At 45.8% G+C, this 26,801-nt stretch overlaps 1 protein-coding gene across 4 annotated transcripts in view; it reads left to right on the forward strand.

Moving 5' to 3' along the window:
* EGFLAM (EGF like, fibronectin type III and laminin G domains) overlaps positions 1-26,801 on the forward strand; it is a 185,584-nt gene that overhangs the window by 150,962 nt on the left and 7,821 nt on the right. For 3 of the 4 annotated variants that reach the window (XM_012807065.1, XM_012807066.1, XM_012807067.1), the window contains 5 exons: positions 3,538-3,649; positions 6,855-6,971; positions 9,534-9,714; positions 18,686-18,764; positions 21,983-22,126. In XM_012807065.1, coding sequence (XP_012662519.1) covers positions 3,538-3,649; positions 6,855-6,971; positions 9,534-9,714; positions 18,686-18,764; positions 21,983-22,126 — 633 coding nt within the window. Of the gene's footprint in view, positions 1-3,537; positions 3,650-6,854; positions 6,972-9,533; positions 9,715-16,162; positions 16,187-18,685; positions 18,765-21,982; positions 22,127-26,801 lie in introns of all 4 variants that reach the window. The other variant, XM_012807064.1, reaches the window with a different exon arrangement.

The following is a 26,801-nucleotide window of genomic DNA, read 5'->3' on the forward strand; positions in this document are numbered from 1 at the left end:
CCTTCACTCCATCTGAGGTCATGCAACACCGTCTGTAGAAAGGTGACGAACTGTAACAAATCAGGGTCCTACACAGAGAATCACCAAGTCTATATCAACTAGTAAAAAACAACAACAAATGTTTAATGAACAAAATGTCCTCAGTAACCTCCCCTGAAATTTTAACCTTCCTCTTAAACTCTTTCTTTAATGGAAACTGACAGCAGATCTTGACAATGGGAAGACCATTCCCCTCATCAGCACGCTCAAGACAGATGTGCGATGGGGGTCTCCACAGTGTGGCAGTGAACAGGGCCTCTGCAGTACATGGGTTACTGCAAAAGTTTCATGACCGACTGTGTTATGGCCCATGATGTCACTGCCAAGAAACACAGTCAACAGCATCCCTTCTGATTCACCTGTGCAAGCTTCAGTTTGCTCGCCTTTTCAGAGTTGCTGGGAGGGCTTCCTTTGTTTCTGTCCATACAGATTTTACATTTTTTGATTTTTGTGTATCTCAAAACCTTCATGCTGACCTCAAGCTGCTGTTTGCAGAATCGGCCTGAGTAGTCAGCTTTCCTACTGTCCTCTACTTTGTACCATCAAGTTACTTAGCAGATCAGTTACTCCTATACTACGAGGCAGTGTCTTTCTGAATCCCTCAGAGTCCATGGTTGGAAGATGAGATATTTTTCTTATTTGTTCATGTCTTCATCTTCTTACAGTGTTCCTTCCATGGTAGTTTTAACCTTCACACTGGAGGGCCACTAATGAAATGCAGACACACTTTTTTTTTTTTTGCAGTTTTTGGCCGGGTCCAGGTTTGAACCCACCACCTCCAGTATATGGGGCCGGCGCCCTACTCCTTTGAGCCACAGGCACCACCCAAGACACACTTCTTGTTCCTACATTTGTCAAGTTCATCTGAAACTCACTAGGATTTTTGTTCAATGGTATCCTGCAATAAGAATATCTGTGAGTCTGATGATGTTTTAAAGGAAATTGCAGGTTGTATTCAATCACTATTCAAATTGTTAGACTGTCAGTTTGGGAGAGTGTGTGGATGAGAGGTTATAACCAAGCCTTGCCCTTCTGCTGATCATTTTTTCATGGCTGATGGGAAATGCTCACTGCATTAGGTTTCAACACTTCTTAAAAAGGACTGTTTGCTTTTGACCTTGTGGCTGAATTCCTACACATCAGTGACACCCCTCCCATTGGGGAATGGACATTTTTGTACCTCTGGTGATACAAAAACATCCTATATTTCAAGGCAACTTTGGTGGGTATTTAATTGATTCAATTTACATATAATTATGCAAAACAGCCTAAACAGTTCACTTAGAACTATATGTCAAGTTGAGAAGGGGAGACACCTTGAAAATCACCTTGCACTTTCAAATGGCTTCTTCTCAGAGAAGGACTGAACTGAAAGAGCCGGGAGAGGGTCAGGGCCCCACAGCCCTCCTCCTGGACAGATTGTCCCTTCCAGCCTGCCCTTCTGCAGTGGCCGCTCCAGCTGTCGGGTCACAGGCACATGAGACCCTTAGAAGTCCAGCATTTCTCTCTCTCATAATTCTGTGCCTCTTTCTGACAAGAGGTGTTTTTAATTTTTTTTTAACATAAGTTATTATTTGCCTATCAGGAAAGGCAATGGGAAAAAGAATTCTTGAGTATTAGGTGATGAAAGTGAGGCAAGAGCTTCCAAGGGACACGCTACATCTGCCCCTGTCCCATCCCATCCCCAACATAACCTGGTAACAGTGGTCACTATTGGTGTTTCAGATGCCCTTTTGGGAAACTGGGAAACTATTTCAAAGACTTCCTGCTTAATTACCAAAACTCAGTGAAAGCCTGTGCTACAGGAAGTTGTGGATTGGTCAAATCATTTTAACTTGAGGAAAAGGATAAAGATGATCAAATTCATTATAAACTTGATTCAAGAATAAGACAATTGGAATGAGCTCTTGATGGCTGTGATCAATACAACTGCTCCGAGGAAGGCAGCGTATTGACAGCAAATGACCTCTGCAGGACGTGAACATGAATGGCTCTGTTAGTTATTATGGAGATAGACCACTTAAGAAAGGTCCGCTTGTTTCTTTATTGCATATTGATTTAGCCAAGGTGATTAAATCCTAATTGCTAAGAACAAATTGCAAAAGCATTTGCCAGAGCTAAAAAAAATCAAGTGAATGGGTGGTGACCTTTCATAATTATGCCCATTGGTATTCCTCCTGGTTTTCTAAAGATGATCCAAGACCGAAAAATAATTAGGAAGTTCAGTGAGGGCCAGGAACTACACCTTGTTAGAAATACAAATGCAATAATGATACGCTTTCTGCACACCTCACTCTAAAGCGTAATGTGTAAAACTCCTATAAATATCATTTAAACTTCAACCACTTTCAGCTTGAATTAATAATTCAATTTTTAAAGTAATTTTAATCCTTTTTACAATGTCTGAAAATATGAAATGTTACGTCCTCCCATCATTTTATTGTAAAAAATTTCAAATATATGGGAAAGTCAAAAGATTTATCCAGTAAGCATTCTTATACCCACCACCAAGAGTCTACAATTAATGTTTAGTGATATTTGCTTCACCACTTATCTAGCTATTTCTATATCCATCCATCCTCCTTCCTTCTTATTTTTTTATACATTTCAAAGGATGTTGTAGACATCAGTACGCCAAGGAATTTGTTTTTTACATTGTAGCTTATAATTTTCTCTCTTCTTCAGAGTTTGTGTACAATTATATTTTAGCCTCATGTCACTTCTTATCTAGAAAATCAGACACTGTACCCACATTCAGGCTTGTTATAAGGAATAAATGAAAAAGGTATGTAATGCTGTTACTGGGAAGGGGTCCACTAAATGATACTAGTACTGCCATTGTACTAAGCAGGAATTATGGTTTTCCTTTTACTGAATGGATCGAGGTGCCAGTTTTCTCACAGCCATGTTGATGAATATTATCATAACCTACTAACCCATGTTTTCTTCTGTATTAGTCAGAGTTCTCTAGGGAAATAGAACCAATAGGTGGCATATAGGTATAGAAAGAGATTTATCATGAGAGATTGGCCCATGTGATCATGGAGGCTGAGAAGCCCCAGGAAAGCTGATGCTCTAGTTCTTGTCCTAACCCAAAGGCTGAGAACCAGGTGGGCCAATGGCACAAGCCCCAGTCCCAGCCCAAAGTCCTCAGTACCAGAAAGCTGATGGTGTGAGTCCTGGGTCCAAGTCTAAAGACCGAAGAACCAGGAGTGCCACGTCCAAGGGCAGGAGAAAATGGATGTCCCAGGTCAAGAAGAGAGAGGAAATCCCCCTTCCTCCTATTTTCTGCTCAATTCGGACCCTCAGCAGGTAGTATGATGGCCACCCGCATTGGTGAGGGCCTTCTTCTGTACTCAGTTTATGCATTCAGATGCTAATCTCTTCTAGAAACACCCTCACACATATACCCAGAAATACTGTCTTGCCAGCTATCTGGACATCCTTTATCCCAGTCAAGTTGACATGTAAAATTAATGTCACATCTTCCTTCACTAGGAGTGAAGATCCCCTCACCCTGGGCAGCTGGCATGAGCTGCATGTGTCTCGCACAGCAAAGAACGGCATCTTACAGGTGGACAAGCAGAAGGTGGTGGAGGGCATGGCGGAGGTAAGAAGGACACACCTGTTCCCCTATTGGTTAGTGAGAAGGGGTTACTGCATTCTACCTACCTTGGTAGAAAAGCAGCACAGGGTAGCATTTAAGCACGTGGGCTTTGATGCAGGGGTTGAAATCCCAGCTCCCCACTGGGCAAACTACTTAACTTCTACTCCCAGATTTAGGGCAGGGGGCATGTCTGACAAGAAGACTCCCAAGGCTCACAGTTCAGCTCCATTACTTACTACTGCTGTTACCTCATCTCAGTGGAAATAATGGTGATGACAATAGTGCTTACCACATAGAGTTATTGTGGGAATTAAATGAATTATATACACAAAACACAACAGTACCTGATGCACAAGTCAGCACCAAATAGCTTTACTTATTATTATTATTATTATAAATAGTGTACTAGTAGGGCCTTAACAGAACAGAATTTCTACTGACATTTATAACTTTCCTCCATAATTTTATCTCCAAGATCATGTCCAAAGAAAAACAACATTTTTAAGAGGAAATAAGGATGATTTGCCCTAGCCTGTAGCTTACCAGGATTCTGCACTCACACACAATTTACAATTCTCTAAAAATAGGGGAACTTTAGATTAGCCAATCTTAGTTCTCACCAGTCTTTATTCTGTGCAAAGCAAGATTTAAAGAGGGCATTGACAAATTTGGGCATACCAATAAGCCGATGGTTTAGGAGAAAAAAGAAAAGGAAGGAAAAGTGACCTTTGGTGGGGAAAGAGACTGACAAGAGAAGATATGCGCTCCATGTGTATTTGTGGAAGGAAGGGAGGGAAGCAAGGAGAAGAGTAAAGGGAAGTAGATTTTAAAGGTAGAACAGGAGTTACTTCTGGTCCAATCCAGAACATTCTAAGAGCTGACTTTAGTCCAAGACAGAATTAGAAGCACATAAATATATACCTTGCTATATGTTAGCTTAAAATAAATTCAACTGTATCTCTTTAGGCCTTAAACAGGAACAAAAGCTTAGGATGGGCATGTTTGTAAGTAGTGGGGTAAGGTCTTGGACTATAAAGAAGGTACTCTGCAGGACACGGTTGTACCATCAGGATCTAAGAGACAATCCAAAGGTGGAAACCATGCCTCACAGTTTCCATTACTGTATGTCAGCGAAGGAGAATAAACTCAGTGTGGTAGAACCTGCACCCTCCCTGTTGGCCTCCGGAATGTGGGAGGAGTTGCTGTCCACCTGGGAAGCCCACAGGCAGATGCGGCTATGCTGTGTGCAGGAGGGATACTCTGCTAAGGTCTCTTGAGGGACGCTCTGCTGAGATCTCTCTGAGCCAAGAGTGGAAGGCCTGGTGCTTGGTCTCAGTGAGTTCAGAGTCTCTCCCCACAAAGAACTCTGCTCCCAGCTGTCCACGTCATGTTCCAAGCGTGGCTGATGGGGCAATGGTCTTAGAGCTTAGAGACAGGTGAGGGAAGGGGTTAGAGTGCACTTTGCAGGGTTAACCCTGAACCTAGGCACATGAGAGCCTGTGTCCAGACTCCTGCTCCCTGGGTTGCTTAGCCAACAGCACTGAGAAATACCAGGGGCCCAGGGTTGAGTCCAGCCATGCAAGACTCCAAGAAGGGCCATGGTTCTGAAGGCTGCATAAAAAGCAGCAGGGATAGTTGCTCAGTTTCTCAAACTACTTCCAGCCAAACAGAAGTGGCAGGACCAGACACACAGTCCCTCACCTCAGAGCTGGCTCGCTTTGGTGAGGTCTGTCCACTTCTCTCCCATGGGCCCATGGTGGGGTGGCAGCTGTAGCCTGCCTTTGTCAGCGGGAGGGAGGATTCTGAGGGGCAGCCTAGAGGAACCTGCCTCATGAGGTCCCACCACATTTGATGACACAACCATGACTCAAAGTTTTCCAAAACAACTGCTGCTCTGAAACCTCCTTGACCCTGCACCCTTCCACCTTTCCTCTTATTTTAACTTTGGCTAAGAGCAAGGACAAAGGAGGCTTGTGGGTTTGTGGTGACAGTTCCTGTCTGGTTCAGTGTCCTGTAGGGGCAAAAGAATTCCAGAAAGTCCTTATGCTTCTATGACAACCTCCCAGTTAAATAAGAACCCTCAACGTCACCTGAAGCCTATTGACAAGGCAATTCAGTCTGTTAATCTACAGGAGATTTCCCAGGCTCCATGGCTGGGCCCCACCGTGCTGAGCACTCCCTCAGATAACCAGAATTCCCTTTTCTGATCTCCCTGTCCTCTCTCCTCTACACAGACTGGCCAGTGAGCTTCCTAAAACATAGCTTTCTCTCTCCCCTGCTTAAATCTCATTGCTGTTTAGGTGAAGTTCAAACTCCTAACATAGAGAGCCTGCCTGGTGTGGGCCCTGCTTGCTTCTATTTTACTTCATTCCTTCTGAGCCCCACCTTCCAGCATCTCCACTTCTAACTCCTCCTTGCCACCAGGACTACCTCCCTGTGTCTGGGGGAGGGTGTGAGCCCCCTAGATGCACTAATATCACTGTCTAGTCCTCGTCAGTGCTAACCCCACCTGCCCTCCCTCTAATGTAGACCCCTGGAAAGCAGGGACTGGGTCTTTCTTAGTTGCTGAATGCCTGGGATGTAGCGGGTACCTAATAATATTTCTTAAATAAGTGATTGAATGCTGTTTTCCATAAATCAAAAGAAACACTAATTTAACATTCCCTAAAGTGCATTCATCCCCAGAGATCTCAGATTTGTTTCTCGCTCATGATACTTATCTACCAATGATTGATTAGCTACAGCTTTCATCTGAGACCCAGGCAGAAGGAATGGAGGGAAGGGGAGAAAAAGTATGGTGAACCACTCCCTGGCTCTGAAAGCTGCTGCTCAGAGTGATTCTCCTCTGCTCACTCTTTATTGGCTAAAACGAGTCACACAGCCTTGTCTGAGCTGACCATTTGGAGCTAATCTTCCTGCAGAGTCTGCCACAGTTGTGACATAGCTATGACATAGATGTGATGACTCCCATTTTACAGCTGATTAAACTGAGTCTCCGACACATTAAGAAATTTACCAACATTCAAGAAGGTTGTAGGCAGCAATGCAAACTAGTGTGAAGGTCAGGGCCAGGTGTGGACAGATTGATGAGATGGGTCATGAGGGCATTTTGACTCTTTGGTCCTCAACGAGGAACCATGGGCACATTTGATAGTTTAAGCCATCTATTTTAAAGTTACACCATGCTTTGTCTTTAATCTCTTGGCAGGGAGGCTTCACACAGATTAAGTGCAACACGGACATTTTTATTGGCGGAGTCCCCAGCTATGATGACGTGAAGAAGAACTCGGGCATTCACAGACCATTTAGTGGGAGCATCCAGAAGGTAGGAACTTCTCTCTCCTGTTGACTGTGCCGCCCTGACTGCAGACAGTGGAGTTGAGGACTGTGGTTGGTGTGATCAGCTACACCCAGGAAAGACACTTTGAGGAAATGTTTAAATTTTGAAGGTTTTATTTTTTAACTCCCACAGAATAGCTTTCCAACCTTGGTTTCTCATAACTCTCCACCTGATTCTATGCCCAGCAGACATTCCATGAATGCCACTCAATGAACATGAATTTTTATAGCAAATCCATTAAAATATAGCATGTCCAAAAGTCACCATACATAGGCACAATGGAAAATTGTATCTAAATGTGCTTTTAGTCACAAAATATTCATTACAAAATTGTGCAGAATATTTACTAAATATCCCCTATGCATTTGGCCACATTTTTCTACACACACACAAATGAAGTCTTTTCTTCCCACCGATTGTAAACATATTCCAAAATAACCACTGTTACAGGATTTTTTTTTCCTATGTATGGTGACTTTTGGGACAGCCCGTATACTAAAGGGTGGCAGATGACATGAGGATGCTGTCACTGCAGACATTTGGACATTAGGAAGGAGCCCCATGGAAGCACATAACAACCCTGGGTCCTGGGTGTCTCTTTGGCATTACTTTGCAGTTTGCTCAGGATAAGGGCAAACTCTCCCCCCCATCTACACTCTGTAAGCGATTTTTATTCATATAACCAAGCTCTGAAGAGCACAGATTAAAGAGTCTTTTTCTAGAAGATTCAGGAAAAAACACTCAGTAAAAGGCACCTGCCCCCCTCCTATTCCCCTTCCCTAGGGCTGCTGGGATACCTCCCAGTCACGGACATGCTGTCTGCAGCAGGCCTGGCTCATGGCCACATCTGCAGGACCATCAAACACTGGCAGAAACAGGGTCTGAAGAAAAATTGTGTTAGCTTCACCTGTTTGCCATTAGCAACCAATGGTGGCATGTTGGCCTTCGATCCTTTTTGAACCTGATGAAATATGAGAGAGGCTGAGATGGAAGGATGGGAGGGAAAGGGGTCCTGCACAGTTCGCACCCCGGAAGCTGGAAGGGCCTAGAAAGCGTGACTCTCTCACCCCAAATGGCAGCATCAGGCCCAGTCTGCATTTGCTGACTCTTGTGTGTTTCCCTTTGTGGCTGAACTGTGATGTCAGGGGCATGTCATTTCATATCCTTCTTGAGTGGGATTGGTTGTGCTGTCTTGTGTTTGAAATTCTCACCTAGGAGAGAGCTGAGATGCCAAGATGGCTCCTGTGTGCCCACCCTTCTCAGGCTGTGCCCCCCTTTACTCTGCACACAGCCCTTCCCTCCTGTCCCCCTAGAAAGGCCACCCTCTCCTAAGTGATGGGCTGTGCTATGTCCTGCAGTGAATGGCACCATCCTTGGCTTGTGGCAACACCATCACTGATCTCATGGTCCCATCACTTGCAGTAAAGAGAGGGGAGATTGTAGGAGGCTTCTAGTTAACTCTCTCGCAGCTTCTCAGATTGAGAACTAAGGAGAAATGTTCTTCCAACTCTCCCAGTGCTCTCCAAAGGCCAGGCAAACCTTTGGAAACTGGGATTAGTGGTAGGAAGTGCCAGTCCTAACCTCTTATAAACCCCTGGGCAGTGGGGGCTCCCTGAGAGATTCTGCCTGTCTCCAAGTTCTGCGAAGCCAGCAACAGCTCAAAATAAATTCACGTTCTAAGTCAAGGGCTGAACATTGGGTCTGTTTATTTGGGGCCAGGGGACCCAGTAACAACTCCTCAGAATTCATCACTTTTGCCAGAGCCACGTTGCAGGGGAAGGAGGAAAGGAGCGCCCTGGTCTGGGGAAGTACACGCACAGCACAGCGGTGTTATGGATGTGGCCTGAGGTTCACTTCTTTTTTAGTGGTGGGGAAAGGGATGTGGAGAGTCAGGGAATTCAAGAATACTGGGGAAGGAGTATAGTGGGAGTGGGCAGGACATTGGGAGAGGCCTAGCTGATAGAATTTAGGAGATAACCCAAGAGCACTGGCCAGAGCACAGGGAAGTATACCGGGAAGGTCTCTGGAGCCCATAGCCACCAGAAGCCAGTGCTCTCCCTCCGGTTCCTGCCTCCACAGCTCCGGGTTTTGTGCTCACCCCAGTCTACTTTATAGTAGTTTCTCTCAACTGTGGCTGAACCTTCCCAGGTGATTCTTAGAAGCTTTTAAACTGAGTCCCACCTTCAGAGATTCTTGTTCAATTGGTCTAGGTGGGCATTAATATTCCTTAAGAGCACCCTGAGCGATTCTAATGTGCAGCGAAGTTGAAAACCCAAACTTTGTATTTCCTGGGACTTCTTTACGACCTTCCCAAGTGGCCAGTCTTCCAGAACCAGGGGAGTGCTTTATTCTGAGATTCTCCCAGATGTACCAAATGTAATCATTTTTGCTCCCGCATCATTTACAAAACCAAAAGTAGGAATTGGACCTAAAATATTTTAATCTCCCTGTGTGTAGCTCAGATGAGTACTGAGGCAAGTTCTAGAAAGACTACAAAGGTATTTCCTCAATTCCTGAATTTCTTTACATTTTTCTCTTCCTTCCAAGATCATCCTGAATGACCGAACCATCCACGTGAAGCATGACTTCACATCTGGCGTGAACGTGGAGAACGCAGCCCACCCCTGCGTGGGGGCCCCTTGCACCCACGGGGGCAGCTGCAGACCCAGGAAGGAGGGCTATGAATGCGACTGCCCCTTGGGCTTCGAGGGGCTTCACTGCCAGAAAGGTACACTCAGGGGGTTGTTTCCTGGAGGGAGTGGAGGGAACAGCCAGCCAGCCAGGAAGCCCTCACTATTCAAGAGTTGGTAACACCAATATAGCCATTAATCAAGTATTTTAGTAACTTATTAGATGATTAATTACATATAAACTACTTTAATTACTTAATAAGAATTAAATGCTGAAATACTTTTGTATAATAGATAAATAGGATCCCCACCCCTTTACCCTGACTCCTTCCCTGAGAGTCCCCTCATGGTTTAACCACCAAAAAGTTAACCCATAATATAGGAAGGTTTTCAGGACTTTTGCATCTGAGCCACTACCAGAGCCTATCCTGACAGGTGGATGATGCCTGGGCTTTATAAGCTGATAAATATTTCAATTATATAATTTTTGTTTCACAAATAGGACTTTTTGTCACTATTAAAAACCTGAAGTTTAAGTCAGTTCTTGGACCGGTGGTTCATGTCCATCAGCTCATTCAGTTTCAGCACCTGCGTCATCCCCAGTAGCTTTTTCAGAACTACTACCTTTACCATGAAGCTGCCCGAGTTTCCCCCCACCAATCCCTTGGGCTCCTTTCAACATTGGGCACCAACTTGGGCTCCTTTCAACATTGTGATTGTTCTCTCAAAGAGATCATGGAGGAGATAAATAGGCTGGCCCGTCTTTCCGTGTCTTCTCCAGTGCTGTCCAAAATCAATTTATGGACCATGTCTTTCAAGTCATGTGTCTGCACCTCTAGGTCATGATTTCCATCATCTTCCTCCAGAGTTGGTGGCCTATGGATGCTGAGCATAAGAGGTCTTCCATATCGGACTCCTTTTAGTAAAACCAAGCAGAGCAGATGAAGCAAACAACCATCAGTAGTCTGAACATCGGCAGGAGCTGTGGTCATGGTCTGCCATCCACAATCAAGATCCAGGCTCTGGGAGTTAGTCAGGCAGTGTTTACCCTGAACGTCCTCTTGTAATCATCTAGAATTTTCTAAGTACAACTTCATTGTTTTGCATATTTGCAGAGCTCACTTCAAACAGGACCCTGGAAACCATCCAAGGCAATCTTGGTGCCTTGAGTCCTGGTGACTAGTGTTTTTCCTTGAACATAGCAGTCGTTCTTACATGATTCCATTACTTTTTAGAAAATGGACCAACCTTTTCTGCAACCTTTCATCTTTTGTAAGATTCTTGTTCTTGCCAATTGCCATGGTGCTGCTCAGAGAGCCAAAAGAGCTTGACTAAATATTTTGACCCCATCTCTGAGTACTGTAAAGAGAAACCTTGCCCAAGTGCAGAAAAACACTAATTATGCATTAATTGCTCCAAGCTAAAGTGTACATAACCTTCGGTACAGTGCTGTTCTCCATGCTATCAAATCACCTGTACTTTAGTTCTCTCAACTGTAGAATGGGAGTAATAACAGCAATGTTATTGTGTATTTAACCCAGAGGGTTGTATATAGACTAAATAAGGCAATGCATATAAAGCATTTAAATACACAACCAATCAACCCATGCTAGTTATTGTTATTATTGCCAAGAAAAATAAAATCCAACAGCAGGTTCTGTGTGCTACTCAATTTCCATCCTGCCCTTACCTGAATGACAGGGCAGGTCATAGACCCTGGGTCCCTGCCCAACTCACTCTCTACTTAAGGCAAGCCTGTTAACCCGACATGTAGAATAATCTTGCCCACGTATGTTGTCATGTTGACCCACATGGAGCTATTTCCAATATCAATGTGGCCTTACCTTCCCGGAAATTAATAATATATATAAAAAAACTAAAAAAGCAAGGCAGTGCCTATGGCTCAAGGACTAGGGCACCAGGCCCGTATACCAGAGATGGTGGGTTGAAACCTGGCTCTGGCCAAAACTGCAAAAAGTAAATAAATAAAGCAAACAAGCTTGAAGAAAACAAGGCAGTGAGCCTGTGAAGTAATGTGCTCTTTTTCTCTTTCCTATTTGTTCCCAGCTTCCTGGTTTTTATCCGAAGTAGGGCTTAGAGGGAAACTATGACGTATGGGTAGACATTTGGCATAGGGAATGGTAGGAGAGGTTTTGCAGCAGTCTTAGAAAATGTTAAAGATGCTATTTGCTGATTAGAAGACTAAATAGTACCTGCTTCTTCTTTTTTTTTTTTTTGTAGCCGACAGAGTCTCACCTTCAGTAGGGTAGAGTGCCGTGGAGTCACACAGCTCACAGTAACCTCCAACTCCTGGCCTTAGGTGATTCTCTTGCCTCAGCCTCCCGAGTAGCTGGGACCATAGGTGCCCACCCAAGGCCCGGCTATTTTTTATTGTAGTTTGGCCGGGGCCAGGTTTGAACCTGCCACGCTCGGTACATGGGGTTGGCACCCTACCCACTGAGCCACAGCTGCCGCCCAGTACCTGCTTCTTATATTTAAATGAATTTTGACACCTACATGGCAAATCATGAAATATATATTTCAATAAGTGATCCATTTGTGAATTATCCTAATTAAACATCTAACAAGCAAATTGTTGTTTAGCAAATAGATTGTCCTTGCAGAGATTTAGTTGAAGAGTGGCACACTCTTTCAGAAAACTGGGTCTCGGAAAGCATCTGTGGTTCAGTGAGTAGGGTACTGGCCCCATATGCTGAGAGTGGCGGGTTCGAACCCGGCCATGGCCAAACTACAATAACAACAACAACAACAAAATAGCCGGGCATTGTGGCGGGCGCCTGTAGTCCTACCTACTCGGGAGGCTAAGGCAAGAGAATCACCTAAGCTCAAGAGCTGGAGGTTGCTGTGAGCTGCGACGCCATGGCACTCTACCAAGGACAACAACCTGAGACTCTGTCTCTAAAAAAAAAGAAAACTGGGTCTGGATTTCCCGTGTCAGTGTTTGAATGTCCCAAGTGTCCACTTTTACCACAGGCATTTAAGTATGCTCCTGCCTTCCAGTACCAATGGTCAGGACATGTATAAAGTCCAGACTTCCGTGAACATTTAGCTATGGAAAAAGGACAGGATAATTTGTGAACTTGTTAGCCCTTATTCCCTGCTGTACAGAACATTAGCTATAACAGACATAAAGGGTAACTATAGGTCCAGGTTCAATGAGAAACACATCTCACCAGAATGACGGGGCAGGTCCCAGTGAGGGCCTGGCCCTGACAAGATCTGAGGGGACTGACAGTAGCAGAGGGGACTGGGGGCTATTTGGACGTCTTCTTGTAAAGTATGTTATGACCAACACTGAAACCCAGATGAGCCAACAGCCGCCCTCCATGTTAAAATCAAGATGCTGCTTCTAGGAAGGTTTGTGTATGGCATGTAAGGCCTATATCCCATAATTTCCTCAGATGCTGTAATAACCAGAAATGTCTCATAGGGCTCTGGGACAATTTTTCCAAACTCCAGTGGGTACAGAATTGTCGGCAGTTATGATACAGATTCCTGTAATACAGGGGAAGTATCCAGCCCCATATGAGGACTGGAAAGGAAAGGGCAGTTGCATCATCCACAGACGTGCAAGAGAACACACTGAAAGTTTGGGTGAATTCTTAGCTGGAAAGACCTAAGATGGTTAGAAGCCATTCTTGGTTGTCAGAGAAAATCTTGTCTCATTCAGCAAGGTGATTCTTAGCCTCATTATTTCAAAGTTGAGGGGTTTTTTCTTCCTGCCTGGTAATCAAACCATATTTCAAAAGCAAGACCCTGTTCTGAATATTCCCCGCAGTGGGTTTACACAGTACTGAATGGCATAGCAATAACCAGCACCACACCTCAAGCCTCATACATTCCGTACCAGGGGCACCTTCTGCATGAGGAATTTGATTTTCTCCATCCTCAGTGAGTCTGGTTTCCTCTATCCTCCTCAGAGCATGGCTAGCAGACTGCACAAGGGCTGAAGGAGGAAGATTTGACTTGTTCTCACCATTTGGTGGCCCAGGAGGGCAGGGGACAGATGCTCAGACAAGTCCTGAAGTAGTTCCAGGCACTTAGACTACTGGAGTGTTTCAGGACCTCTCTTTTTCCCTGCGAGGTTGGAGGCGGGAGCCCGAGAGCCTGAGCCCAGACAGAGTGGGCATCGAGCTAGCCCTGAGCTGCCGAGAGGCTCTCAGGGTGCCACTGGTTCCTGGCAGCAGCAGCAGCCACAGAAAATGGAAAACCGAGCCTCTCTGTCTCAAGTTCAGGAGTCCAGAGGATCCAGAGGCTCTTCTAATCTCAGCCCTGACTTAAGGCACCAACAAAAAATCCTGAGGCTTGCCTTTGGTCATTCCATTCGGTCTTCCATTCAGGGGGTTTCGTTTTCAGGCATCTTCTCCCTCTGCAACTCAGCACCTCATGTGCCACCCCAATACCTAGGGCCTCTTCTCATCTCAACAAGGCCTCCCCCTTGAAACATTATTTCTGTCCTAAGAGATTTCTTTTCTCTTTTCTCTACTCGCATCACAATTGGCCCATCTTGTGCCCTAGTCCTACTGAACTCATGTTGAGTTACTGATGTGTTCTGGCAGTGCATGTAAGTGCATGTAAAAAAAGCAAGTTCTAGGGAATATTAATGGCTGCTTTGCATTCAGAGACAGAGAAACACATTCAGATACACAAAATAAGAGTGGGGTTCCAGGGTCAAATAAATTTGGATAATCCCTTTTTGCGGGACTTCTCAGAGCCTTTGCTGTGCTCTGAGTATCCATAAGGTGGATACAGGACATAGCTGTTTTCCCCAGGTTCTCCCAGCCAGTAGTGCACAGGTCACTTGGGAAAGAACTTCTGAGCTTGGTCCTCTCTTCCCTTCCCAGCATTACTGAGAACGGCTTGGACTCAGACGGTGCAGGACCCCACAGCCACTAGATGGGGGTGTTTCTCCATAGCAGATGGGCCGCTCAGCACACAGCAGATCCATAGCTGTGAGACAAAACTTAGGACAGGTACTCTCTAGGGGTGCACATTCCTGAAAGATCCAGTCTTGCCTGATCACTACTAATTTATCACACATGCAATATCTAGGGTATTTTATATTACATTTAGTAAATTCATATCATACTGCTGGGTCTTACATGGGAGAGTTTGTTTGTTTTTGTTTTTGTTTTGGTCCCAGTTGATTAAAAAAATCCCTTCCATATGGGCCCTACGATAAGAAAACAAATTAATGAAACATATAAACTCTTCTTACTATGAGAAATTTCTCTTTTCTTAGGTGTATCATTAAATGGTGTTTTGAAAACCTGGGAGTGTTTAGTCTAGATGTTGGTCTTTAGATAGTCAAAGGGGTAGCAGTATAAAAAAAGGTTTTGTTTATTTGGCTTTGCTTTTGCTTTTTGACTTTGTGGCTACAGAGTCAGCTTAGCATAATAAAGAATTCTGTAGCAAGTAGAATGGCCCAGAAAGGGAACATGCTGGCCTGTGTCTGAGTGAACTGCCCGTGGGGAAATAGTGTCTCCCTGGGGTGAGTGGCCACTGGCAAGGGTGCTGCCGAGGCAGGCCTGCTTGTTGGGAAAGCTCTTCATCTGTACCTGAAAGGCCCTTTGCTTTGCTAAGCTCCTGTGCGTGTGTGAAAGAGACATTTGTCCCTTCAGCTCTTTGCAGTCTACTGGGAATTCTAAGGCCTCCAAATGGAAAATTTGCCTTTCCTGGGCTTCTGGCTTAGAGACTGCAATTCACTGGGGTGTTTTCTTATGTCAGATGGTGCATACTTTTAGGTACAAAAGTGAAAGAGTGACAAGAACACATTTCAACTAATAAATCAGCAAGGCCATTGGCACAGAGAAAAAGATAGAAAAAAAGGAAGCATAAAGGTTAGGTTAAAATATAATCATGTTTACAATACTTAAATTACAAAGAGCCAGAAAGGGCTCAATGGCCACTTCCAGCTCTGATGTTCTTGGATGGGATTAATATTTGTCCATGTGTACTGACTTAAATGGAGTGTGTTTTTATTATTTTGCGCTCACAGTGTCATTTCTGGAGGGTACCCTTGCCCTTAGTTAATCACAAATAACTGAGCTCTGGAATCTTGCAAAGGGGGATGGGATGGGAATTAGAGTGACACTTTCCACTAGGGAAGGAGGCTTATCATTCCTTTCTCACACACGGTCTAGAGCCAGGAATAGTAATAATCAGTGACAAGGCAAGAAACTCCTTAGCAAGGAGCTATTTTCCAGGTTTAGAGGAAACCTGTCAGTTGAAGGTGCGGGAGCCTTAGAAGTGTCAGAGAATTTATGAACATCTTCTTAGCCCACACCACTCCCCACCGTCATCAAGCGTGCTGGTGGAGGGGAGATGTGGCTTGATGCCACTCGTACCCAGGAGAGATTGCCAGTGGCTACTCCTAGAGCTCTTAGTCACACGCCCTCAGCAGGGCTTCAAGAGCAAGAGAAGGCTGGTTTCAAATGATCTGTAGCAGGGAGAAAGTAGCAGGGATTTGACAATGACTGTGAAAGTCTGACTCTCCCCGTTCTCTTTCATGCTGGCACCGGGCAGAGTGTGGGAACTACTGCCTCAACAGTAAGTACAGTAAGTCCTGTGAGAGCCCGTGGAGAGCTCTGGGCTGGCACCAGGGCCTGCCAGCCACATGTGGGGGGAGATGGGGTGAGCGGGGTGGGAGCTGGACATGCCCGCGGTACTGGCATGAATCTTCATTCTCAGGGCCGGCCCTGAGAACACATATCTCCCAGTGCACATCTGAGAAAACAGGGAAAATCCTTAGCCTGGGGCCTAGCATATAATAAGCTCCTAATAATTATTATTATTCATGATTATTCTCTTTAACTCAGTCCATGAACAAGACACCTTTTAGGTGTTTTTTATAATTGCCATAAACTTAAGAGAGATGTGTGCTCAGGAGCGCCTGAGCCCCTGCACGGGGGGCTTAGCAGGCAGCTGTCCAGACTCACACTGACCTCTCCAGGGCTGTGTGTGCAGAACTGACGGGTGACAAGCACATCCTGACCACTTCAAGGAGTCCAGGGGAAAGGTGGCTATTGGCCTCAGGCTCACAGCCATGGCCAACACCAGCAATAACAAGCCCTGGCTGTACCTCTCATCCTGGGGGGCAGCCAAATCTGCCAACTTGGTTCTCGGAAGTTCAGGAGGGCCTCCTCCATAGCCAGGGTGGATCTTGTCTCCCTGTCCCTTCTCAGCGCTGGTGACCTGGCCCCACACCCGAGAGCTCCCTTGTCCCTCCATTTCTGCCCTCTTCCCCCGGCACTGGTATTCCCATTCCCATGCCCTGTCCATTCCCTCCTCTCTCTCGGCATCCCCGTCTTGGTTTTCTATTTCCCTGAGCTCGCCCTGCCTGTGGCTGCCCGTCTGGGGCTCCCCCTTTCCATGCCTCTCCCCCAGCTTCCTTGGCACTGACCCGGGTCCTCTCTTCGATGAAGCTTGTCCGTTCTGCTCACTCAGGTTCCCACGTAGCTCCTGTGCCCACCCTCTTGCCGTTTTGCAACCCGCTGTGTTTTCCTCTCTCCACTCCCTTGTTTTTCTCGTCTTTCTCCCACCTACGTCAGCCAGAAGGGAGCATGGCTGGGGACACGGCAGGACAACACGGTGAAACTCTGTCTCAAAAAAAGAGCCTTTCCCATCCATCCCCAACAGGTCCTCCAGGTCCAAGGCCCTTGCCCAGGGCTGTACCGCTTCAGAGACAGACCAGTTTTTTGGATGGTTGCCTCAGAAATTGTCTTTCAGATTTTTATTTCTCTTCCGTTGCTGGACTCGTGTTCTTTCCCTCCTTCCCTCCTCCCTTCTCTCCTTTCTGTTCTGTTTTGTTTATGAAAAGTTTTTAGGAACCTGCCAACCTAGGAACTTATACTTAAGGGTTTAATATCACTGAGTTTGCTATTATTTTCTCTTCTTTTTTTGTATTAAAAAAATAAGTTTATGAAAAATAAATAAGTAAAAGTTAAGTTTAAACTCTTCCCATGGCTCACAGCATCAAATAATGACACATTTCCTCTCCTGGGTGTAGAATCCTTAGTTCAGTGGCTTCTTTGCACTGGCCACATATTTTCTTGAAACTATAACTTGTCTTACAAGCTAGTTTCTGCTCTCTTAGTTTGCACATTTCTTTGAATATGAGATTTTATTCTGTCTTAATTTCTTTACACTGCCATTTCTGTACCTTTCCAAAGAGGAAAGAGCGAGAATGCTATTATTTCTCTAGCAGAAATCCTCCACCCTCATCCTCAATTAGGGACACCAAAGGCAGTGACTTAACCTATTCTTTTGCTAACTGTGTGTAAAAGGGTGACTCCTCAGGATATCACCTGAGGCAGAGTGCTAAGAGTTTGGGAGGAAGGGAGTACCAGTCTAAGATCCTGGAAAGTAAAAAGGGCACCGGTCAGGCTCATGGTCAGTTGCTCCCTTAGCCCTGTGACCTCAGACAAATCCTTGATGCTTCCACGCCTCACCTTCTTCTTCTGTGCGGTGGGAATGACCAGCCTTCACCTGCCCCTCACCTGCTCCCTCATGAGCGTGTGGTGAGGATCTTGTGGAACCCACTGGGAGGTGGTGATAAATGCAGAGGCCTCAGCCAGCAGCCTTTAGTCTCTTGAGGTCGTAGCTGAAGGGCCCTGGGGCAGATTAGTTTTAAATAAAGAATCCTAGTGGGCTTTGTTTAGAGATTTATTTCCTCTGTCTCCCTTAGAGAACATCTGGGGTTATCCCAGCTGCTCCCCACATGGCCCAAGACCTGCTCTTCGGCTTCCAAGAATAATTGGGAACAGTTCAAGTTTCAGCACATTTAAAGGCTTTCTCAGCAGTTGTTGAGGCCACTGATAGGGACAAGACTTCCCAGGGTGGGGAAAATGGGAAGAAGCCAACTCTAGGCCATCGGGCTGGGTCACTGGGCCTGGCCAAGTATGTGTGCAGCCGAGAGGATGAGGCTGACAAGTTGCTAAGTGTCATGTTTCCAGGAGCTGGCTTTCTTGGTGTTTTTCTGCCACATATATGAGTGCAGGGGTCAAAAGAGCCATGTACCATGTAACCTCGTTTTCTGTTCTGTCCCAGCAATCACAGAAGCCATTGAGATCCCACAGTTTATCGGCCGCAGTTACCTGACATATGACAATCCAGATATCCTCAAGAGGTAATGAGCTTCAACAGGCACCTTCCTTATCTTTCTGGGGGTAAACTTCTCAACATCTGTCCCAAGACTTTTTCTCATCTAGAGCTCCAAAAGATAATCCTCACGGAAGACTCCTTAACCACAGCCTCAGGGGGAAACATGTGCAGACACACAGACATGCATACATACTAGACAGAAACCAAACCAAACCAAATTCAGTTTGAAAAATCAGCTTTCCAAACCTTCATTAGAAGTGATCCAGTCTTTCTGGTCAAAGGGTTTGCAGGAGTAACATGATCAGCCCCAGGGTTTCCAATATTCAGGCTTTGAGAAGCAGGGAAAATCTGATGTTCCTGAAGCCAGGGTCATGAATGGGATTCCCTGAGCAGGGCAGTTATCATCATGCTATGCTGTGGCCATGGTCTTCAGCTCTGAAAGGGCCAGTAGCGGAAGGATTCAGCTGCTCCCTGAACCAGACAAACAGATCCCAGCCCATTTCCTGCCAGGTCAGTAGCTCCTTTGCATCTTCACCAGCAAAGGTCTGATGTCCTCAGGCTCTGACCAAGGAGGTGAGGGACCTCTCAGCTCTGTTCCTGTGGATATAAAAGCACAGCACAGTGAGACACCCCAGTCACAGCCATGGCTTTTCACCCCTGGTGGCAGAAGCTCCAGCCCTCCAGGGAGTCTTTTGCTTTGAAATAGCTTTTCGAATGGCAAGGGAGGAGGCTGGCCCTCAGCAAAATCCTCAGCAGTCAAGCTTGCCTTTGGTACCTTCAGTTGTTTCTTCTCTCTCCCCTAGTTCTTTATAGTTTACAGTATGCCATCTCCCTTTCTGCCCTCAGCGCAGTCATTCTAGAATTTTCCTTCCTATTCATGTAGATTGCATCTTAACACACTAAGGCAAATCTTTACGCTAAAGGCATCCAGCTCTTGGGGTAGAGTTTGGTGGCTTTTTAGGGAACCAAAGTAGCTAAGAGAAAATTTCCTGGGGCATTGGATGTCCTTGGTGACTCTGAACGCACACTGGACAGACATTGCTTCATTTTTTTAATCTGAGGGTGTATTTATCTAGGTTGTCTTGGTGTAAGGATTTAGGTGAAATGGATTCCCTGCCAGGAGAGCTCCTCTTCCCTCTTCCATCCTTTGTCTCCAGAGACAGAAGGTCATTTGGTCCGTGGACGCCAGTGACAACATGAAAGAGGCTCAAGTCTTTAACAAACTCTGATGCTTAGAAACCACTGGGCTGGTTTGAGGAATAGAAGGACTTGGTGAGAGGAGAAAGCTTGGGGCCTCAAACAAGAGCACCTCTGACAGTATGCCTGTGTTTACATGCATGTTGACGTATGTGTATGTGGATACACACATGTGTGAAGCTACAAGCAAAGTCAAGTTCAGAGTATTTCGTTTAGATGCCTTTGGTATCAAGTAACAGAAAATTTAGCTTAAAATGCTTAAACATGAAGAAAATTTATTCTTTTATATAATAAGGAGTGTAGATTTACACTGGATCTTGGGTTGGTTGATTCAGAGAAGCACCTGTATCTCAAAGACTTAAATCTCATCCATATTTCTGCCTTGTTATCCTCAGCAGACACTCCAGGGCCACTCCCAAGCTACCCTTAAGATACTCATAAGATAGCTGTAATATAAAACCAGGCAATACTCAGTGGATGTGAAAAATCCTTTTTGGGAAGCGGGGGGTGGGGGGGATGCCTGTGGCTCAGTGAGTAGGGCGCTGGCTCCATATACTGAGGGTGGCAGGTTCGAACCTGGCCCAGCCAAACTGCAACAAAAAAATAGCCAGGCGTTGTGGCAGGCACCTGTAGTCCCACCTACTTGGGAGGCTGAGGCAAGAGAATTGCCTAAGCCCAGGAGTTGGAGGTTGCTGTGAGCTGTGACACCACAGCACTCTACTGAGGGCAACAGAGTGAGATGCTGTCTCTAAAAAACAAAGAAAGAAAGAAAAGAAAAATCTTTTTTTTTTTTACATGATTCTTTTTAAAAGGTAAGGAATCTTTCCCAGAATCCTCTTTGTGAATTTCCTCTATCTCATTGGACAAAAATGGATCACATGTTCACTCCCAAACCCATCACTGGCCAGAGAAATGGGAACCTCTTGATCAACTTGTACAACCAATATACCCAGAGAAGGAGAAGGAAGGAATGCGGAGCCCAAGTTTGGGGACTGCAAGTTTCTAGGAAGCAGGCCGGGACTGGGCTGCTTTGCAGCCAGCCTGGTGGAGCTTGCTCCCCACTCCTCCCCCTAGGCCCTGCATGGGAAGGATGACTCGGTCTCCTCCTGACTACATCGGGACCTGGAACTGGGTGAAAGTCCCCTCCACTGTGCACTGTTGACTATGTTCCATAGCTGCAGACGTGGGTGTGTGGGGCAGACAGATGGTACAAGTGACAGAAGGATGGAAAACGACACCTGTCCAATAGTGTTGTATTAGTAGCAATATTATGTTTACTCCTATCTCACCTCTGAGTCAAGGACCTCAGGCTTGCTCTTTTCCTTTCCTCCGATGAAACACTACTCACGTTAGTGAGAATGGATTTCTGAACTAGTCTATTCCCCAAAATTGATCTGAACACATCAGTGTGTGATTCTATTCCCAGCTGTGGCTGTGGGCATGGAGCCCATCCTGCCTGAGCATCCCTCTTTTCCTTGAAGCTCCCTGTTCCTCTCCATCTTGGCTCTGCTCCAACACCCCTCTAGACCATTAACCCATCAGATCACCTTCCTGGCCTGAGACTTGCCCCCTGTGCAGTCTTGCCTATCTAGACCCTGCCCCCCAGGACAGTCACTGCCACAGCTGGCCATCCACAGTGATGATCATAGACCAGAGAGGCTGCTGATTTCAGCCTCTTGGTAATTGGGAAACACACTCACTGTTGAGCCATGGGGCCCTTGAGTAGTAGGAGAGGAAAGAGAGAAGAGTGAGGGATGCCAAGAGCTGCAGTGGGAGACTGTGTGGCATTGGCCATCGTCTTGCTAATCTGTGACTCAGCAAACGCTCTTTCATGAGGGCTCGCAGTGCATGGGGAGGGAGACTCTGCTGCCGAGAGAGCAGTGCAGACCTTTAGACCTGTGGTGTGACTTGTGGTGGTGAAGTAAGTGTCAGAAATGCCAGATAATCCTTACATCTGGTTGCTTGGGGCTGGCAGACAAAACTGGGAATACTTGGAAACAGATGTCGATGTTTGATTTGGTGGACTTGTTTGTGTATCTCCTCCAGGGTGTCAGGATCAAGATCAAATGTGTTCATGAGGTTTAAGACGACTGCCAAGGATGGCCTATTGCTGTGGAGGGGAGACAGCTCCATGAGACCCAACAGCGACTTCATTTCCTTGGGCCTTCGGGATGGAGCCCTGGTGTTCAGGTAACCCCTGCCTGGCTGCCATTTTCCTCAGACAGTGTAGATCTTGCCAAGCAGTTTTTCAAAAGTGAGCCAAAACACAGTCTGCTGAATAGGCTATGGCCTGAAGCCCCAGGCTTATGTGAGGCTCCTGGTCTTTCTTTCCAATGTTCACCTGCCAGGGCAGCAAACAGTGAACCCCAGCCTACAAGCCAAATCTGGCCCACCACATATTTTTGTAGACTAGGTTTTACTTGAAAACTGTCACCCTCGTTCATTTATGCATTGCATGTGATGGTGGCCACACTATAGGACTATACTTGAATAGCTTCAAAAGGAAACATATGACAAGGCCTGAAATCTGCTATCTAGCCCTTTACAGAGCAAGTCTAGTTGTTACTGCCATTTGCTCTGTACTCACAAATAGGAAGCAGTAGAAGGACTTTGATTCTGCCCAGCAGGGACAAGCATGGCAGCGGGGACTCAGCACAGCACTCTGCAGCTCTGGGAGATCTGAAGACCCCAGGACACCTGGCTCTAAGTTCTGGCTCTGCTCCTTGTTCACTTTTCTCTCCTTTGTCTGGTTGAATTCTAGTTAATTTCATGTCATTTAGAGATCATTTGCACTAGGCATCAGAGAGGGGATTAAAGAAGCAAAATATAGACGTAAAAGCCAAAAAAAAAAAAAAAGAAAAAAGAAATGCCTTCTCCACAGCACAGTCTAGAGACTGAGCAGGGATTCCCAGAGCTCAGAGGGCATCAGAATCACCAGGGGAAGTGGTCACCACACAGATTGCTGCCTGAGCCCCCTACAGTGTTTCTGGTTTTGCAGGTCTGGGTGGAGCCTCTGAATCGGCATTTCTAATACCTCCCCAGGTGATGCTGGTGCTGTGTAGCCTTGGAAAGGAGAATGTCACTTTGCAGTCTCCTGCTCCCAGAAGAAAAAAGCACAGATTTGTATCTCAGATAGATCAACCAACAATGGGATTGTTTGTTAAATATTTATTTGGTGACACTGACAGGGCAATCCTGGAAGTTCTCCCCTCTTTTAAGTGAATGAATTTAGACTTTTCTCAAATTTATCAACAGGTGTTTGTGAAGTAGTTGAGGAATTACTTGGAGAATTTCTCCTCACCCTCTGCTCCCCGGAATGGGTGAGAGCTGAGTTTCCAAGGTACAGGGACTGTTTTGTGTACATAGCATGAAAACACTTCTCTAAAGATTATAATGACACATCCTCCCTGAAGTTAGAAATCGCTTATCTAGACCAATGGTTTTCCAAGTATGGTCTCTAAACCAGCAGCCCAGCATCACCTGAGAACTTATTAGAAATGCAAATTCTCAGGGCAGCAATCCCTGTGGTGACCATGTCCCCAGGCCATTCTAATGCCTGCTGAGCTCTGAGAATCTCAGCTCAGTCTACCATTTGTTCCATGGGAGAGGCATTTTTTTTTTTTTTGGCTTTTACTTCTTTAATCCCCCTCTGCTGTCTAGAATAAGTGTTCACTAAATGATATGAAATTCATTGGAATTGAAATAGACAAAGAAGATATAACTGAATTATGGAAAAGATGATGACTTAATTCTAAGACTTCAGCTGGTCATGGGTCGTGTGCTGGGATTACTGACAGCTGGAGTAGGATAGCATAAATCTTTCAATCTGAATAAAAGGCATTTTGAGGGGAAATGTCACTTGCCCAATATCACACTTGTCCCTAAAAAGCACAGCATGCTAAATGACTCCATCCTATGATCACTAGGGACATTGGCGAGCCAAGTGTGGTTGAGGCTGGAGGCTGGCAGGTGAAAGGCATCTTCCTGCCACCTCCCCTCCCCCATTGCTCCCCCCATCTCATTGCCCCAGAGGTCAAACTCAGAGCTCTTCACACCCCCTTTCAGGCTGGCTGCCTTCAAGCCATTTTCTTGTGGTTTTCCTGTGGTTAACCTCGCCAAGGCCTCAAGTACTTGATTATGCCCAGAAAAGGGAACTGAAACAGTAGCTCAGCCGTGGGTGGGATGGCCTAACTTCCCCCTTAAACTACCAGCTGCAACCTTTTCATCACCCACGCCAGCCCTACAGGGAAACTGGGTCTGCTCAGGGCCACTACTCCAGCTGGCTTCTGCGCCCAGCCCGGAGGGACCCCTGCCCTCATCTGCCCACTTGGCACCCTTTAGACAGCTCTGCTCCATCCTGGACATATTTTTTATGTTACCAGTTCTTTCTCAGGTTTCTGAAAATTGGCTCTGTGTTTTTCTTCTAATCCTGGAGTTGCACTGCCGACCCCAGGCGGAGGCTGTCTTCTGTGCTTCCCTGGGCCTAGAGCCACACGGTCACAGCTCTGCTGTGTTCCTCCCATCTGGGCAGTGACTCCACCATGTCTGTTCACAAGATACAAATGAATTATAGTGTAGGCCAGTGGCTTGGAAATGTCAGCATACAGCAGGTCACCGGGGAACTTGTTTCAAAGGTAGCTTCCTGGGCTCCCAATCCCACCCCAGCAGAGATCTGATGGAATAGGTGTGCACGGGTACCAGGGTCTGACCGGAAATGAGCATCCCAGGGGTTCCATGAACCTGCTACAGGAAACAGGGTCTGAAATGACTTTGGAGTCAGACATGCCCGGTCCTCATGGCTGTGGGAGCTCGTGCAAGTTCCCTAACTCTCTGAGCCTCTGTCCTCTCCTCTGTAAAAGGAAAGGGTTGGCTGTCAAGATGAAATAAACTGATTCATGTCAAGGACTTAGTGCAGGGTCTGGCATAGTTAGTTATTAGTCATAATGATAAAAATAAAAATTATTGTCCTTGCTAGAGTGTTTTCAGGGTTTTATTAGCCTTTTCCTCAGAGAGATAAAATTTAGTTATTGGTGCAGTTTCGTTAGTATTGTTGTTATTGTTATTTTTAGTAAGGCACAGGCCCAACCCTGGGGGAGATTACATCAGAGAAACCTGAGAGAGAGTAAATCAGTCTACAGAGGGGACAAATCATTCTTGAGGTTTCAGTGTTAGATGCAGGCCCACAGCAAATAGAAGAGAGGAAGCTTAAGATAATAAAATTATAGTTTCAACTTTCTTGACTTTCTTTCTCCACCTAAGTGCTGGTTCTTTTGCTAATTTGGTGCCCAAAGCCCTTCCACGAAAGAAGGGGGAAGAGCAATGGAATTCTTTACAAAAAAAAAAAAAATGTAATCATAGTTTTAGTGCAAGATTGAGCAGGAAAAAAAGGAAATCAAAGTGCTCAAAGTGAGTGTGGTTTTCTAGGGTTTTGTGTGCATGTGTTTTGTTTTGTGATTACATGTGGGGCAGGAACCCTACCACCTGCTGGGTTTGTGAGCAGTCCTTCCTACTAATTTTCGCCTCATAACATTTTCATGCAACAGAGAAAGGGAAGAGATCTGACATTAGTAAAGTGCCCTGTGCTACTGGGGGACGTGACAAAAAGTGTCACCATGTGAAGGCTTAAAAGTGGCTGTGTGTTTTCTAAAAGGCCTCTCTGGTGGCACTTTGTGATGGCCCACGTTGGTGCATAACCTCATCATAGCCTTTAGAGCACACCCAGGTGAGTGGCCCGGAACAAGCCCTGCCTGGTAGCCAGTTTCCCCAGGCATCAGTAGAGGACCAGACATGTATCCATTCACTCGTTTGTGTCTACGTTTTTGTCCTGAGGCGTAACTACGTGAGGTGAGCTGTTGTTCAGGATGTAGCTTAGATACATTAACATCAAAGCACCACTGCCCAGAACATGATTATTGTAAAAAGGCATCCCCATCTTTCTTCCAGTGAAGGTAACCTCTATTTTCCTTCATGGATTATTCGATGAAGAGGACCTATTCCAGAGTGAGCATCAGAGTCTGGTGAAACAGAAGCCTCTTTGGAGGGAGGGTCTGAATCAGAGAGAGTGGAGGAGTCAGGCCATGCTGAAGCCCTCTGAGTTACCCACCCATAAGGACTCCCATCAGCAGGAAGCAGCATTAACTCCCTAGAGCACATTCTGGCTCTTTGCATCAACAGGAGAGTTATAAGGCTGGAGAAGAGAATAAGAAACCCACCCTTTGTCCAGACCAGAGAGAAGACAGCTGAAATGTTTTCATGCGCTGGGTTACAATCACCTTCAGTCCAGTGTCCTGGCTCTTCTGCCCAAATCACCTTAGATATGAGAGCTGTAAATACCTTTCCCACCTTGGGCTTACTCTCACAGGTGGCTACCCTTCCAGGGCAGCATCACTGCATTTAACCCTTGGTGGCAACTTTCTCCTCCCTCTAGTACCTGGGTTGCACTGTCTCCCCAATATAAACTGAGCCAAGTGCTGCAAGCACCTGCTGGGTGGGAGTGTTTGTTTGGCTCCTACCTACAGGGCCTTCTGCACTTATCTTACTTAACATTTCCTAAGGCCCTTCAAGGAGGGATTATCATCTGCATTTGACAGATCAGGAAATTTAGGCTCAGAGAGATAAAGCACATTGCCTGAGGTCACAGAGCTAATGAAATGGTGAGACCAGAGATCAAGGCAGGTCCTATAATCTGAGTGTCCACATTCTTTCTGTCTTCCCACAGTGCCTCTCTGAACAGTCACAGTTAGTAACTCAGCAAAGTGCCTGTCCAGGGGCAGCTAGTCTATTGCATTCAGTAAGCACTTGGCTACCAAATAATGAAAACTGAAAATTCCACCTCCAGGCTGTTCTACTCTTGATGTGGGAAAAT

This window comes from Otolemur garnettii, unplaced genomic scaffold, assembly GCF_000181295.1.
Source record: "Otolemur garnettii isolate 467f Iridium unplaced genomic scaffold, OtoGar3 scaffold00063, whole genome shotgun sequence".
Lineage (NCBI taxonomy): Eukaryota > Metazoa > Chordata > Mammalia > Primates > Galagidae > Otolemur > Otolemur garnettii.